Source organism: Neophocaena asiaeorientalis, unplaced genomic scaffold, assembly GCF_003031525.2.
Source record: "Neophocaena asiaeorientalis asiaeorientalis breed wild unplaced genomic scaffold, Neophocaena_asiaeorientalis_V1.1 scaffold39, whole genome shotgun sequence".
In the NCBI taxonomy this organism is placed as follows: domain Eukaryota; kingdom Metazoa; phylum Chordata; class Mammalia; order Artiodactyla; family Phocoenidae; genus Neophocaena; species Neophocaena asiaeorientalis.
This window is the reverse complement of record NW_020175670.1, coordinates 6,064,914-6,080,858: the sequence shown is the minus strand read 5'-3', so window position 1 is coordinate 6,080,858 and position 15,945 is coordinate 6,064,914. Positions and strand designations below refer to the sequence as shown.

Here is a 15,945-nt window from a genome sequence, read left to right as displayed (position 1 = left end):
GGGTGCTTATGTGTTTGAGGGAAAAAGAAGCAAGGTGCAAAAGGGTACTTACAGTATGATCCCATTTGTGTTTTTTGAAAAAGATTTATATAGATAAATCCACTTATATACTATACATCTCTTTCTGTGTACACACACACAAATGCAAACCCACAAATAGAGTGAACAGAATAGATCCTGGGTCTTTAATGACTCAGCCTCAGAGCGTATCGTGTTCAGAAGACAGTAAAAGTAATTCTAATCTTTATTTGTATTTCTCAAAGAACTTACAAGAAGCACTAGTATTTTATATAACTTGTGTTATGTAACTTGTATGAACACCTCTTTAAGTCTGCATTCCCACATAGTCTTTCTGTCTCCCACTCTCTCATATCCTGTAGATAACCGGAAGCCTCTACCCCATAGTTCTTACTCTCCCTTTCACCAAAACCCTCCCTGATATCTTTGCCAGTGCTAGGCCTCATCTATTACCCCTCCTTTCTTTCCTTTTCCTTTTTTTTCTCCACATGGTGAATAGGCCTGGAATTTTCTTTCTTTCTTTGGTTGCACCAGGCCTTAGTTGCGGCAGACAGGCTCCTTAGTTGCAGCTTGCAGGCTCCTTAGTTGCGGCTCACCGGCTCCTTAGTTGTGGCATGCGAACTCTTAGTTGCAGCATGCACGTGGGATCTAGTTCACTGACCAGGGATCAAACCCGGGACCCCGCATTGGGAGCGCAGAGTCTTAATCACTGGACCACCAGGGAAGTCCCGATACATATTTTAAAATACAATGAAAATGTCATACTTGATAGAGTGAATTATCTAGTGTGTAACTTATATATATATTATTATATTTCACTTTAGGCTGCTTTACCAAATGTTATACTTAGATAATTTAGCTGATATCTATGATGATCCAATATTATCAGGAAAAGCATTAATATACCTTTTTAAGCTCTCAAATGGATACTTTCACAGCTAGGAGAAGAGGAGGAGGGCAGATCCTGGAGATCTAATATGTAAGTGAATTACAAGGGAAAAGCCAAATTTAATAGATGCAAAATTTCCTGAGCTGAATGAAGACTTGAATTTGCAGGCACACCAAGTTCTAGACAGGATTGATGAGAAAAGGCACGCACTTAAACATATTCTGACAGAATTCCTGAATCTCAATGTTGAACAGAAAAACCTTATAAATTTCTAGACAGAAATAAGGAGTTATTTACAAATGGAAAAGACTCAGACTGGCATCATACAGTGGAATAATGTCTACATCTTTTGAGAGAAAAAAGATGTAACCCTAGAGGTCTCTTTCCAACCTAGCATTATTCACCTGCCAGGGTGAAAGGGATGCAGAAATGTAAGGATACCAAGAATATATCACTCATATGCCCCATCCAAGGAAACTATAAAAAAAGGACTCTAACAACAAGTTAATGAGAATAGAGATCTCAAGAAAGGAGAAGGTGAAGTAGAAAGGAAAAAATGGTGAGTGAACAGTGAGCTTTGTAGTAAACATGGATAATGATGGATTGGATGGGAATGTGTACTGTATATGTTCAATAAATAGCCTTCAGATAAATGAGACTCACCTAATGAGAGCCTGGAAGTAAAAGTCATAAAATTTCTCAACAGAACCCAAGAGGTGGGGTTGGGGGAAGGGAAGTGGAAATTAAAAGCATTCTAAAAGTATTATTTTATTGAGATGGAGGGAAAGTATCAAGAAATAGACTAATGTGGTGGAGAAATAGTATCTTTTCAAAGACTAGTAATAACATATGCATTTGGTAATGCACATTAAAAAAAGAAGATAACCACTAGTGGAATGGGAAAGAATAATATCATTTTGAAATTAGTAAGGGGAAAAGGGGATAAATTATAACTTGGTTATACTAGTAAACATAAAGGAAAAAGGGAAATTAATGAAGTAAATTCAATAGAAAGCATAAGCAAGAGAGAAGAAATAAATCAAGAATATTAGTGATTATATTAAATGCAAATGAGCTCAATGTTCCTATCAAAAGGCAGAGACTGTCATATTAGATTAAAAACAAACCCAGCAGGCTTCCCTGGTGGCGCAGTGGTTGGGAGTACGCCTGCCGATGCAGGGGACACGGGTTCGTGCCCCGGTCCGGGAAGATCCCACATGCCGCGGAGTGGCTGGGCCCGTGAGCCATGGCCGCTGGGCCTGCACGTCCGGAGCCTGTGCTCCGCAACGGGAGAGGCCACAACAGTGAGAGGCCCGTGTACCACAAAAAACCCCCCAACAAACCCAGCTATATGTTGTGTACAAGAAGCACACGTTATGTAATAAAGAATTATTTTAAAATAAAGAGATTGGAAAAGCACATAATGCAAATAAATTAAAACTAGGAGAGGAAATATTAATATCAGACAAAGTGATAGTGAACAGGAAGAAGAACATTGCCTATAAAAGATGTAACATATGAAGATGTGCATCAAACAATACAATAGCTAAATATTGTAAGGACATATTTGTATGGACAACTAAATATATGTAAGGACAACTGCATTAAAATAAAATTAGAGTAGTTTTTTATTATACCTTTTTCAGAACTAGACAGATCTAGTAGATCAAAATATTGAGAAAGACCATACAAAGACTAATATAATCAACATATATACATTATTAAATATGTACAGTATCTTACATTCTTCAGAGAATAATATATATTTCCAAATGGCCATTGACGATATATGAAAAGTGGCCATAAACTTTGCCACACACACACACACAAAAAGAAAACCAATAAGAAAATTTTAAAGTAGAGATTTTTACAGGTCACATTATCTGATTAAATTAGAAGTAAATTAATTAAATTTTTAAAAAAATAATTTAATTATTTGAAATTTAATACTGCCATCCTGTGATCATTTCACAATATACAGGTCAAATCATTGTGTTGTACCCCTGAAACTAATGTAATGTTGTATGCCAATTATACCTCAATAAAAAATGTTAAAACAGAAAAAATTCCATCCAGAAAAAAAAAGACTACCCTCCTAAATAATCTTTGCATCAAATTAGAAACTAAAATTGAAATTGTAAACTCTCTAAAGTGAGAAAGGAAAATCCAACAAAACCAAGTCTACAAGACCCAATGAAAGCTGTATGCAAAGATTAGAAATACAAGAACTCAATATTCATCTTAAAAAAATTAGAAAAAGAACCAAGAAGACAGTACAAGAGGGAATTAATAAAAAGAAAGACTTAATTTGATGAAATGTGGAAAATAGTAGAAAAGAAAAATAAATTAAAAGCACTCCTCCCTCACCTCCCACCCAAAGATAAACCCCTTAAGAACCAGAGGGTAAAAAAAAAAAAAAAACCTAGTAAAACTAAAATACACATTTAACTTAGCAATTCTACTCAATAATTCTCATGGAAATAAGAACATAAATCTCAAGATATATTACATATTCAAGGATATTTATTTAGTAATGTTCATAGTGACCAAAACTGAAAACAAAGTGCCCTTGCAAAGGTAATGCTTGAATAAGCTGTGTTATAGCCATGCTGTAGAAACATATACAGCCATAGAAAAGATGACTTAATCCTCTCCCAGTTATCCATTGCTATGTAACAAAGTTCCCCAAAACTCTTTACTCTTGTAAAACAACAATTTTATTATGCTCATGGATTCGGTGGGATTTGGACAAGGCACAGCAGAGATTACAAGCACAATTGAGATGGTTTGTTCTCTGTGGTGTCTGAGGCCTCATACAGAAGACAAGAAAGCTGAGGGTGACTTGATGGAAGGGATCTGGAATTTTGTGAAGGCTCATTCACTCACACGTTTGGCAGTTTGGCTGTTGACTGAGACTTCAGCTAGAACTGTCTGTGAGAATTTCTACACATGGGCTCCCTGTGTAGCCTGGTTCCTTCACAACATGGTGCTGATTAAGAGAGAGAAAGACAGGGAAACAGGGAGACAGGGAGAGAAAGAAAAAGAAGAAGAGAGAGAAATGGGTGGAAGATGTGTCATGTTTTCTAACCTAGTCTTAGAAGTCACACAGCATCACTTTTGCCACATTCTATTTGTTCAGACAGTCACAGGCACAGCTGGTTCAAGGGGAGGGGAAATAGACTCCACATTTTTATTGGACAGTGGCAAGGTCCTGGAAGAGCACGTGGAACCAGACATATTGTCGTGGCTACTTTTGGAAAATACAGTCTTCCATAGATCCTTACCAGTTAGGGCATCCCATGATGTATTGTTAAGTAAACAATAAAATCAGAAAAGGGTACATAATATAACTGTTTTTGTAAAACAGTTAATGGCAACTCCAATATGTATATATTTATGATTATATGAACAGGAAGAAGGCTACGTAAATATAAACAGTAGGTAGTTAACTTCGGTTGAGGAGCTAGAAATAAGGCAGAGGTAAACAAGAAGAAAAAAGTATGCTTATATCTACCTACATACATACAAATATAAGAAAGTGCCAGTAGTAGCGATAAAAATTTGGAGAGTGCGGACTTCCCTGGTGGCGCAGTGGTTAAGAGTCCGCCTGCCAATGTGGGGCACACGGGGTTCGATCCCAGGTCGGGGAAGATCCCACATGCCGCGGAGCAACTAAGCCTGTGCGCCACAACTACTGAGCCTGCACTCTAGAGCCCGTGCTCTGCAACAAGAGAAGCCACCGCAATGTGAAGCCCGTGCACCACAACGAAGAGTAGCCCCCGCTCGCCGCAACTAGATAAAGCCCGCACGCAGCAAGGAAGACCCAACACAGCCAAAAATAAATTTTAAAAAAAAATTGGAGAGTGGTCTTGGCAATGTTGAATGTGCATGTGGGTTCTGAAGAAAAAATTTAGAACAGTGGAAAGGGCTGTGATATGGACCAGATGTCGTAAGTTTCACAGACAGCATTGTTTCGATGGAGCTCTTATAATTAAGTAAGATTGGGGAATTTCCAATTTGATTGCCTATGTTAACAGAAATAGGCAATAACAGACTTGAGTCAAAGTGATCACCCTGTTGTCATCAGGGAAGATAGTTTTGATTTTCTTGAAAAGGAAGTTTCTTCTCAGATTTTATATTTGCTCTATTATTTTAATAAGAATATTGTGTTAGTGTAATCTTTGACCTATGAGGTCAATGTCTGAATAGTTCCATCCACTTTATGGTTTCAAAACTTTTAAGTCTAACTTGTTATAAATGATAGTGGAAGGATTACTTTCTGATGTCTAAATGTTGCATTCTCCTTGGAGCATCAGTATTGTTTTTTGTTTTTGTATACACTTCACTATGTGTGATTAAGTGATGGATCTGCACTTGTTAGCACTTACATGGTCATTGATTGTCCATACATTTCTTTCCTTCCTTTGCTTGCTTTTTTTTGGGTTTTCTCCTGATCGCTAGTACTCTGAAGAGGCTGGGGCAAGGAAAAGAGTCTGAACATAAACCGAAGGACTGTTGCTTTGCACGGACTTCTTGTCTAAGGCTTGTTTGCATGAGGCTGAAATCAGCATTGAAGTGTAAGTCAGCCAAGGAGTTCACTAACATTCCAGAACCACCTAGAATCAAAGTGACCAGTGACCTCTGAGATTGTGGGTGACTGTCTTCCCCTTAATCCTTTTAGCAATGGATTCTCTCCCCAATGGTAGCAATAATTCAGGATCGAGTATGATATATTTGAGGACCTTATTACAAGTTTACCACTAGGGGTCAGAAATTAGCCCATGAATCCTGAACAGTTTCACCAAGAGTATGCTAGCTGATAATGCTTTATGTATTTTTCCTTTGTTTCCTACTTATGACGAGTTTCAGAACACTAATCAGATAGCTTTGAGGTTTAAAGGGAACCCCTGTAACTTTTTTACACCAAACTTTAGTAACTGGATTACTTGGAGTCTTTACTCTAATCCACCCTCAATCATTAAAATTTTTTTTGGCCTACTCATTATACACACTTACCATCCCAACATAAGAGTTCATTGTGGTAATATAAAGATTACAGATAAAATAAAAAATGAACTAGGTAGACGTCTAATAAGGATCTCAGCAGACCTCATCAATTTTTGTGCTCTAATTAGAAATTGTCAATTACATATATGTTTTCAGCTGTATCCTTTTGGCCAGATGTACCAAATGAGATAATTTCCTGTTCAATAGCTATGCTGAGTTATGCATTAACTTAAATGATTGAGTTAATGTGTCATGGGTCATTTAAGACAGTGTAACTGTCTTTCAAATATCCTCTTGTTCAATGATGTCTCTCCTACTTTGGTTCCTCTTTGGTGTTTGGAAAAGGATTGAAACTAGGAAACAAATGATATGAAATATATATTTTACATGTTTACACTTGAGAGATTTAATTGTTTTTTGGAACTTGTTTGAGAATTCAGTTTTCATATTTCGGTGAACTCAGATTGGCATATTTTATTTAGTGGTGTCCAGTTTAATGATTTTATCAGTTATGTTGGGGTTTGGTAGAGGCGTTTTGATGTATTTGGCCAGTCTTGCTGGGTTGCGTATTTAAAGGACTGAGCTTCCACTTTTCTCCGTCTGTCTTCTGCCCTTGGCTAAGCCCTCCAGAATGAAGTGCTAGAACATGTTATCATCGTCCTTGTTTGCTGTGGGCCTCTCCCTACTGCCAGAAACTAGGTAGGAAAATAGGATTCAAGTTGCAGGAGAAGGCTGCCAGCCCCCTTGGTGCGATGAGAGTGCCGTCTTGTACCTCACCTATTGCTGCCGTGATTGGTGTCCTTGCTACTTTTGCTCCCAGGGATAATGCTGGGTGCTAGTCCCCATGCAACATGGCCAGAGAAGCAGTTCAAGGCCGTCTGATGACGTTTGGGTTTAGCTTCGGATTATCGCCTAAGATGTGGCAGGGTATTATGGGTCGAACTGTATTCTCCCAAAATTCATACTTCGAAGTTCTAACCCCCAGTATCTCACAATGTGATCATTGAGTTAAAATGGTGTCCTTTGGGTGGTCCCTAATCTAGTACACTGTGTCTTTATAAAAAGGTAAAGTTGGACATAGCGATATACAAAGAGGGAATATAATACAAAGAAACACAGGGAGTAGAGGGCCATCTACAACTAAGAAGAGCGGGGCCTGGAACAAACCCTTCCCTCAGCCTCAGAAGAAATCGACCCTGCTGACCTTGATCTTGGACTTCTAGCCTCCAGACCAGTGAGACAATTAAGTTTCTGCTGTTTAAGCCACCCAGTCTGTGGTCCTTTGTTATGGCAGCCCTAGCAAACTAATATAGTGGGTTTAGATCAGTTCAACTCAGCTGTTTGTTTAAGTCTCTGAGAGTGACCATTTCACTACAACCTTCCCAACAATATATATTGTAGTCTCCCAATATCCAGCACATGGCCTGTATTAATGTTTGATGACTAAATGAACAAAAGCTTATATTGAATCTATGATGTTTCAAAGCTAAGAACTTTTTTGTCTTTTTGCAAAAGCACCACCCAGTTTTCCCTGTAGGTATCTCTGGGAGTAGGTCCAGGTGACACTTCCCTGATGCTGTTTGCTCCCCCGACTCCCCATCCCATCAGCAGAGAACATCCCTTGCAATCAGGCCAACTTTCCCTTGAGCCCCTCATGTCCTCAGAGGGGCTGGTCTAGGAAACCTGTCTGTTATACCACCTCAGTAGGTTACTCAGATCCTGGATGTGAGCAAATCCACAACCCAAAGTTGCAAAAGGAAGTTGACTGTCCTAACTCCTGGACCTCTCTGGAAGGTACCCTATGATGACAAAGAGTCCTTGCTTAGAATACAGCTAGATGAGGATTCGATGTGATCTCTGCCATGTTAGGTACTGTGGGGATATGGAATAGGAGGAAACACAATAGGACACATAATTGCTATACTACAAGGTAGCATTATGATAAATACTATGGGGAAGAGGCTATAGGGAAACATAAAGAAGTTTACTTTGACTGGGACAGCCTGGAAGGGGTTCATGGAAGATGGAGCACCTAAGCAGGGTTTTGTGGATGGAGATGGGGGTAAATGTGCTCTGTGCAAGGAGAAAATGTATACAAGGGCTCAAAGTGATGGTCAGGATATTCCCAACAACACCTTCCCTTGAAAAGTGAGCCTGAAAACAGGATGACATTCAGTGGGAAGACATCAGTGTGAGTGGACCAATTAGTTATAATTAAATTGTGTTCTCACTGCATGGTGCCTGGGCTGGACTCCTGTTAAACGTTTTGAATATCATTCCTACTAGTAAACCAACAATATTTCTTTTTCTCTGTGTTGTAACTTCTTCCTCTCCTCTCCTTTCCTCCCTTCCCCTACCCTTTTCTTCTTTCTTTTTTTTTCCCAGAACTGATTTCAAGAAATAGAAGGTACAGATTTGAACTTTTTACCCATAAACGTTCCTTGATTTACTTATGATTATAAAAGCAATAAAGCTTGTGAGAAAAACACTAAAAAAAAAAAGAAAAAAAATTTAAAACTCTGTATTAATCCTATTCAACACAAAAAAACTGCTAGCATTTTGGTGATTTTCCTCTGCCGACTTTCTGCTTTGTATATAAATTAAATATTTAAATAGCTGAGATCATACCTTGCATATATTTTTGTATCCTGCGTTTTACAATGAAAGTTAAACCATGCATCTTTTCTTATGGTATTAAAGGTCATGCTAATAGTTATGAACATACTCCATAGTATGGATTATAAATGATCCATAAATAAATGATAATTTATTTTCCTGTTTTTGGACATTCATGCTGATCCAAGTTTTCATCATTAATAATGTATGTGATGAACATCTGTCTCCACTTCTGATTATTTCCAAAACTAGATTCCTTTGAATCTTTTGTTATCTCCTCTCTTCTTTGATTATATCATTGTTTATCATTCCAGGAGTGGAGAGTGTATAATTTCAACCAAAAAAACCCTCTCAAGGTGATTCTGATAGGCATACCTTACCTCTCCCCCAACTCCAGTTAAGAACTGCAGGATTACGGCAATGAAATCACTCCATGGTGTCTGAAGAAAATAGGATAATAGGAACATAATAAAACCCCCAATAACTGTGACATGTCTTTTTTCTTTTCCTTTTTTTTTTGCGGTACGCGGGCCTCATCACTGTTGTGGCCTCTCCCGTTGCGGAGCACAGGCTCCGGACACGCAGGCTCAGCGGCCATGGCTCACGGGCCCAGCTGCTCCGCGGCATGTGGGATCTTCTTGGACCGGGGCACGAACCCGTGTCCCCTGCATCGGCAGGCGGACTCTCAACCACTGCGCCACCAGGGAAGCCCTGACATGTCTTTTTTCACGGAGTTAACTCTGATTATTCAAGCTCCCTGTGTTTGCCTCTAGACTTCGAAGTCAAAGCAGATGTCACCAACAGCCAGCTCTATTCTGCCTTCTAGAATTTTCCTCCAGCAGGGGAGGAGGAGACCTGGGACAGTGCCCTGAGGAAGCTCAATTTTGAAAACAGAATTTGCACAGTATTTTGAATTTGAGGTGTTTATGAAAGGAAACGGTTAACTGGGTTCTTTGTGGGATTTTAGGTGATCTGGTATCACGCAGAGAGAAGGAAGGGAGGAAAGAGGTAGTTCTTCCTTGCTTTGCTTTTTAAGACTTCTTGCTCAACTAGAGCACAGACTTAGTGTGAGGATATCTGATCTTTTAATATCAGACAAATTATTATCTGTCACCTGAGCCCTCATTTGTATTGTGTAGGATTCTGGGTCTCCTTAAGGCTGCTTCCAGTTCTGTCATTTTGTTCCGCAGTCATCTTGCACCCAGGCCTTTTTTGGTAAGAGCCGGTCTTACTTTTGTAAATCATATGTAGCCTAGATGTCTGTTGGGGTCACCCTGTCTTTTGAAATTCAAATAAAATTGCCACAACTAAATGTTTTTATTATGAAATGAGAGTAACTGAAAAGAGGCTGAGCATTTAACTTAAGCAACTTAAGAAAACAAAGAACAAAATAAATCAAAGAAAGTAACAGGAGGGTGAATTGTTTACTCAGAAATGAGTGCAGTGGAAAAGCAGTCTACCTTTCTGTCGCCTGTCAGTGTCAATACAAGTGAAATAGGTAAAATCAGAAATGAATGAATTAGAAAATAAAAATATAGCAGGAGTTGGTAAGTAAAACCAAAAGCTGTTCCTCAAGATATATAAATGCTATAGAGAGAAGTCTGGCAAGACTCACCAAGAAAAAGAAAAGAAAAACAATTCAGATTTAGGCATGATACTCACAAATATGGAAGAGATAAAGGAATTACAAGAAAAATTAATGGTACCTGGTACTCGGGCAGCATGTGCATTTTTGGTAGATTTCAGTGATTATTAACAAAACACGGGCACACTTTATCATTGAAAAATCAATGAACAAACTTGATCTTTAACTACAATTTGTAACAAGGACAATGATCTAGCTCTCCAGATAACATAAAGTTGCCCAAGGCTGAAGAAAGTTTTTGAAAGGTTTGCACACAGGGTCACCCCTGATACTTGCTCAACATATAAGCTAAATATATAGGAAACAACCTTCCTTTGAATGTTAACGGCACATTTGCCTCAGATGGGATGACAGGTTTGTGCAGCTGCTGTTTGAGAGCCCTGCCTGTCAGGGCAAGACTCATAGTTGAAACATCTAATTCCTACCTTAGGCTCTTCTATTTGCTTCTTCTAACTTGTTGAGCTTTTGCAGCTGGTACTTCTATTTGATTTGTGTGTGGCACTCTGACTTTCTCATTTGCAGTCTTCAGTTTTCTGTTTGTCTTCATTTGCAGAGTTCCGTTTTACTGATCCAGGCAGGTGGCAAAAAGGTTAAGACCATTTATAAGGATTAGATGCATTCTGGAGCAGTTATTTATGGGACATATCAGATATTAAAACATTTTGGAAAACTCCTGTCATTAAGATGCAGCAAAATAATGGTAGCTAATGTTTATTGAAACTTCCTATGTTGCGAGGGATGTTTAAACACCTGGTATGTACTAACTCATTTAATCCTCACAAAGCCCTATGAAGTACAGATGCTAGTATTATCCCCATTTAATAGCCGAGGTAACCAAGGCACATAGAAGTTAAATAACTTTCCTGAGTTTACACAGCATAATCAGGATTTGAAATCAGGCAGGTTGGTACAAAGGATTGTACTCTTAACTATTACATTATTGCCATGTAATTTTGAAAGAATGATAAATCATAATTATAGGAAAATATTGTTTACATTTTGGAGTGGTAAATAATCTAATCAATCTCAGAAATTAAAAACTTGAGCACAGCAAAAGTCACCATAAACAAAATTAAAAGACAAATAACAGACATAGAGATATTTTTGTAAAATATATATAAATTATTGATATCTTTACTATATAAAGAATTTTCCTAAATCAATATGAAAACAATAAATAATTCAATAGAGAAAAATGGGCAGAGGATATAAATCTACATTTCAGAGAAGACATAGAAGTAACCAGTAAATATGTGAAAAGACGTTGAATCTCACTAATTAATTAGCACGATATCACTTTTCAGCTGACAAAAACTAAAGAGATTTATAATACCTAGTGTGGTGAGAGTATAAGCAAATAGGTGCTGTCATTCATCACTGGCAGACTTCTCTGGAATGTAATTTGATAATACCTGCTACAATAAAAAATACATCTCTTCAGAAACCTTGCAAAGTCTCTTCCTGTCATTTATTCCACAGGAATACTTAACTGCTCATGCACAATTGCATTAAAGTGTTACATCGTTTTGTACAAGTACAGCACTTGCAATAGCAAAAAAGTCAATTTACATCAACATGGACTAAAATTAATTGTGGTACTTCCATATGATGGAATACTGTGCTGTTATTAAAGGATGAGGTTAACCTATCTGAAAATATGTCCATGGCACACTGATTGGTTAAAATAAAACAGAACAAAAACATGTTGCGAAACAATATGTCAAGCATGACTATTTCTGGTGTAAAGAAAAATGATATGCAAAATATATGTAAACATGTCATTAAAACATGCTAATATATGCAAAATATTGGTTCTAAAAATCATTCCATATTGAATGGGAAACATAGCATTTATACCTATTTTGCTGGGAATTTGGGGAAGCTTATGCTTAATATAAGCTCTAATTTCTAGCTTCCACTGAATGAACAGCCTTTCAGTGTTTCATTCTCTCTTGACCCCTTTCCCTTGATTTTCCAAAAAACCTGCTCACACCAGGCTATTGTGTATACAGGATTTTTACTGAGAATTTGGTGGTAACATTAGGGAATTACATTGTAGCAGAGTACACTAGGTGACTTAATATTAGTCATCTTTATTTTTAAAACTTCTTTAGCCAAATCTGTACCCCCATCCTCTCCCCCAAATAGTCATTAGTGGCCCTAACTTGTCACCATATTGCTAGCCCTGCCACGCCAGCCCCCCCTCCGCCCTTCTTCAGCCTTCTGTTTTCTTTTGTGCCAGCCCCAAACCTCCGACTTTCTGTTCATGTATTCTGGATAGTAATTTGATGATATTGTTGTCACCCCTCTTCTAAAAGCATTTTTGTCAGTAGCTTATCTCATAAATTAATATATCAGGGACTTCCCTGGTGGCACAGTGGTTAAGAATCCTCCTGCTAATGCAGGGGACATGGGTTCGATCCCTGGTCTGGAAAGATCCCACATGCCACAGAGCAACTCAGCCCGTGTGCCACAACTACTGAGCCTGCATGCCATAACTACTGAAGCCCACGTGCCTAGAGCCCATGCTCTGCAACAAGAGAAGCCACCACAATAAGAAGCTAGAGCACTGCAACGAAGAGTAGCCCCTGCTCGCTGCAACTAGAGAAAGCCCACATGCAGCAACGAAGACCCAACACAGCCAAAAGTAAATTAATTAATTAAAAAAGAAATTAATGTATCAATTAGGATTAGGTTAGGTTGTGTGTGACAGAAAACTCAAAAACAATAGTGGGATGTGCAAGATAGGAGTCTATTTCTCTGTTTTGTGAAGATGGAACCCAGAGGTAGGCGCTCCAGGGCTGGTGTGGCAGTAACAGGCTCATCAGGGACCCAGCCTTGTCGTTCTTCCAAACTCAGCTCACAGCTTTCATTGATTTCGTGGTCCAGGTGGGCTGCTCAAACTTAAGCATCTAAGAAGGAAAGGACAAAAAGAGCATCCCTCTTCCTATATGTCCTAGCCTTCGTTTCAGCTGGAGGTTGCCCACACCTCAGTAACCAGAACAAAGCCACATAACTACATCCAGCTGAAAGGAAGGCTAGGACAGGTTGCCTTTATCTTGGGCTGTGGTGTGCTCAATTGAAAATTATTTTCTATTATTGAAGAGGGGGATTGAGGGGAATAACCAGCAGTCTGCCACATCTGGTGGTGTTTCCCTTGCACAAAAGGAAAGGCTTTTCAGGTACGAAAGAGTGTTCACTGTGGCTGGAACAGAACATGTAGTAAGGCATGGGACTAGAAAAGTAGGCAGGGGACGTGTGAGGAAGGGCTTTGAAAGTCAAGCTGGGAAGTTTGAGTTTGGCAATAGGACGCCAAACATATTCTTATACTTAATATAAATTCTTCCAGGGATTTATACTGCCATACCTCATTTTATTGCACTTCATTTTATTGTGCTTCCCAGATACTGCATTTTTTTTACAAATTGAAGGTTTGTGGCAACCCCGCATCAAGCTAGCCTATCGGCGTCTTCATTGCTTCCTTCATGTGTCTGTGTCACATTTTGGTAATTCTAGCAATATTTCAAACTTTTCATTATTATTATATTTGTTATGGTGATCTGTGATCTTTGATGTTACTACTGTGACTTGATGAAGGCTTGGATGATGGTTAGTATTTTTTTAGCGAAAAAGTATTTTTAAATTAAGCTATGTACATTGGTTTTTTAGACATAAGGCTGCTGCACACTTAATAGACTACAGTATACACTGGGAAACCAAAATGTGTGTGACTAGCTTTATTGCGACATTCACTTTATTTTGGATTTCTGGAACCAAACCTGCAATATCTCCAAGGTATTCCTGTTTGTATGAGTTACTTCATTTTATATATATATATATTTTTTTTTTTTTTTTTTCAGTACGCGGGCCTCTCACTGTTGTGGCCTCTCCCGTTGCGGAGCAGAGGCTCCGGACGCGCAGGCTCAGCGGCCATGGCTCACGGGCCTAGTCACTCACGCAGCATATGGGATCTTCCCAGACCGGGGCATGAACCCGCGTCCCCTGCATCTGCAGGCGGACTCTCAACCACTGCGCCACCAGGGAAGCCCCATTTTATATTTTTTAATGTAAAGGTTATAACATATGAGTCCCAGTATTTAGAAAACAGGGGAATGGATAAAAATCTATGGGCAATTCTATCCCCCTAAGACAATTCCTGTTAGTGGTTTGGGTTTGTTTCTTCACAGTCTTTGAAAACATTGTTGTAATCATAGTGCATGTACAATCCCAAGTCCTGTTTTTCCTTTTCTTACCCACATAATCTTACATCATGTGACCACATGATCTTCCTACACATTATTTTTAAATAACTGTGTAATATCACAGCAAAATAATCTGCCTAACCATTTCTTTTTATTTTCAGCTTTATTGAGACATATATGACAAATAATATTGTGTATACTTAATATTTCTTTATGACATTCTACACTGTTAGCCATTTAGGTTGGGTATCGGCTAATTTTTTTTTTTCTTGCTAAATTTTTTCAATTTCAATTTAAAAAATTTTTTTTGGCTGTGTTGGGTCTTCATTGCTGTGCACAGGCTTTCTCTAGTTGCAGCGAGCAGGGGCTACTCTTCGTTGCAGTGCGTGGGCTTCTCATTGCGGTGGCTTCTCTTGTTGAGGAGCATGGGCTCTAGGCGTGCAGGCTTCAGTAGTTGTGGCACGTGGACTCAGTAGTTGTGGCTCATAGGCTCTAGAGCACAGGCTTAGTAGTTGTGGTGCACAGGCTTAGTTGCTCCGTGGCATGTGGGATCTTCCCAGACCAGGGCTCGAACCCATGTCCCCTGCATTGGCAGACGGATTCTTAACCACTGTGCCACCAGGGAAGCCCCAATTTCAAATTTTTTTGTTTCAATTTCAAATTTTTGTTATATGTTACTACATCGTTAGAAGACATTCAGTTGCAAGTATTAGAATAACGAACTGTGGCTTAGATAATACCTGCATTTTATTATCTCACATAATAAAAATTAAGAGGTGGAGAGTGGGTCAACAGTGTTCTGGCTCTGTGCCTCTGCAGGTTTCTGGGCTTTCCCGTGTGTCCTGAGATGACCACTTTAGTCGTCAGAACATCACATTCTCATATGACAACAGTCAAAGCATGAAAGGAAGGCAGGTGTTTTTTGACGTCTCTCACTGATCTACCCGATGAAGAATACCTTTCCCAGGAACACCCAAGAAGACTTTCCTGAATATTTCATTGAGTGGAACTGGGTCACATGGCTACCCATAGCTGCAAGGGAAGCTGGAGAGCCGGGAACCAGAAGAGTCTCTTTCACTACCTTAGACTGGACATCATGATTCATTCCCTGATTTGGGACACTTTGCCCATCACCAGACAGAGATTCTTTTTAGCAAGGAAGAAGAAATGACTTTGGGGAAGGTAGACATTCAAGTTAACAGTTAAACATTGGGACTTACTGCAGACACAAAGAAAACCACAGAAATGGTTTTTCAGGTTAAGTTCTCAAAAACCTGTCCTATATTGCTACATGGGCTAGAAGAGAGAACCAGATCTTCAGAATATGGCACTGTGATTTCACATTACTTTTTTTTTTTTTTTTTTTCACATTACTTTTTTAAAAATTGAAACCACACATACCTTTTTTTTAAAATAAAAAGTTCCCAGCAAACCAAAAAACTGAAGCGAAACCACATGCATTAGAGAATCACTGATGAGAATAAACTGTATGTTTAGAACACTTTATTAAAAATAGCTGGTAATGTTTGTTTGACTGATTATAGAGTTAATCCTTACTGATAGCTAAA

At 38.8% G+C, this 15,945-nt stretch overlaps 1 protein-coding gene across 1 annotated transcript in view; it reads left to right on the top strand.

Annotated features, from left to right (window-relative positions):
* The window catches only part of N4BP2 (NEDD4 binding protein 2), a 117,399-nt gene extending 101,822 nt beyond the window's left edge, over positions 1–15,577 (top strand). The window contains exon 16 of the mRNA XM_024731676.1: positions 15,197–15,577. Coding sequence (XP_024587444.1) covers positions 15,197–15,228 — 32 coding nt within the window. The 3' untranslated portion in view covers positions 15,229–15,577. The remainder of the gene's footprint in view (positions 1–15,196) is intronic.
* The last annotated feature ends 368 nt before the right edge of the window (positions 15,578–15,945 follow it).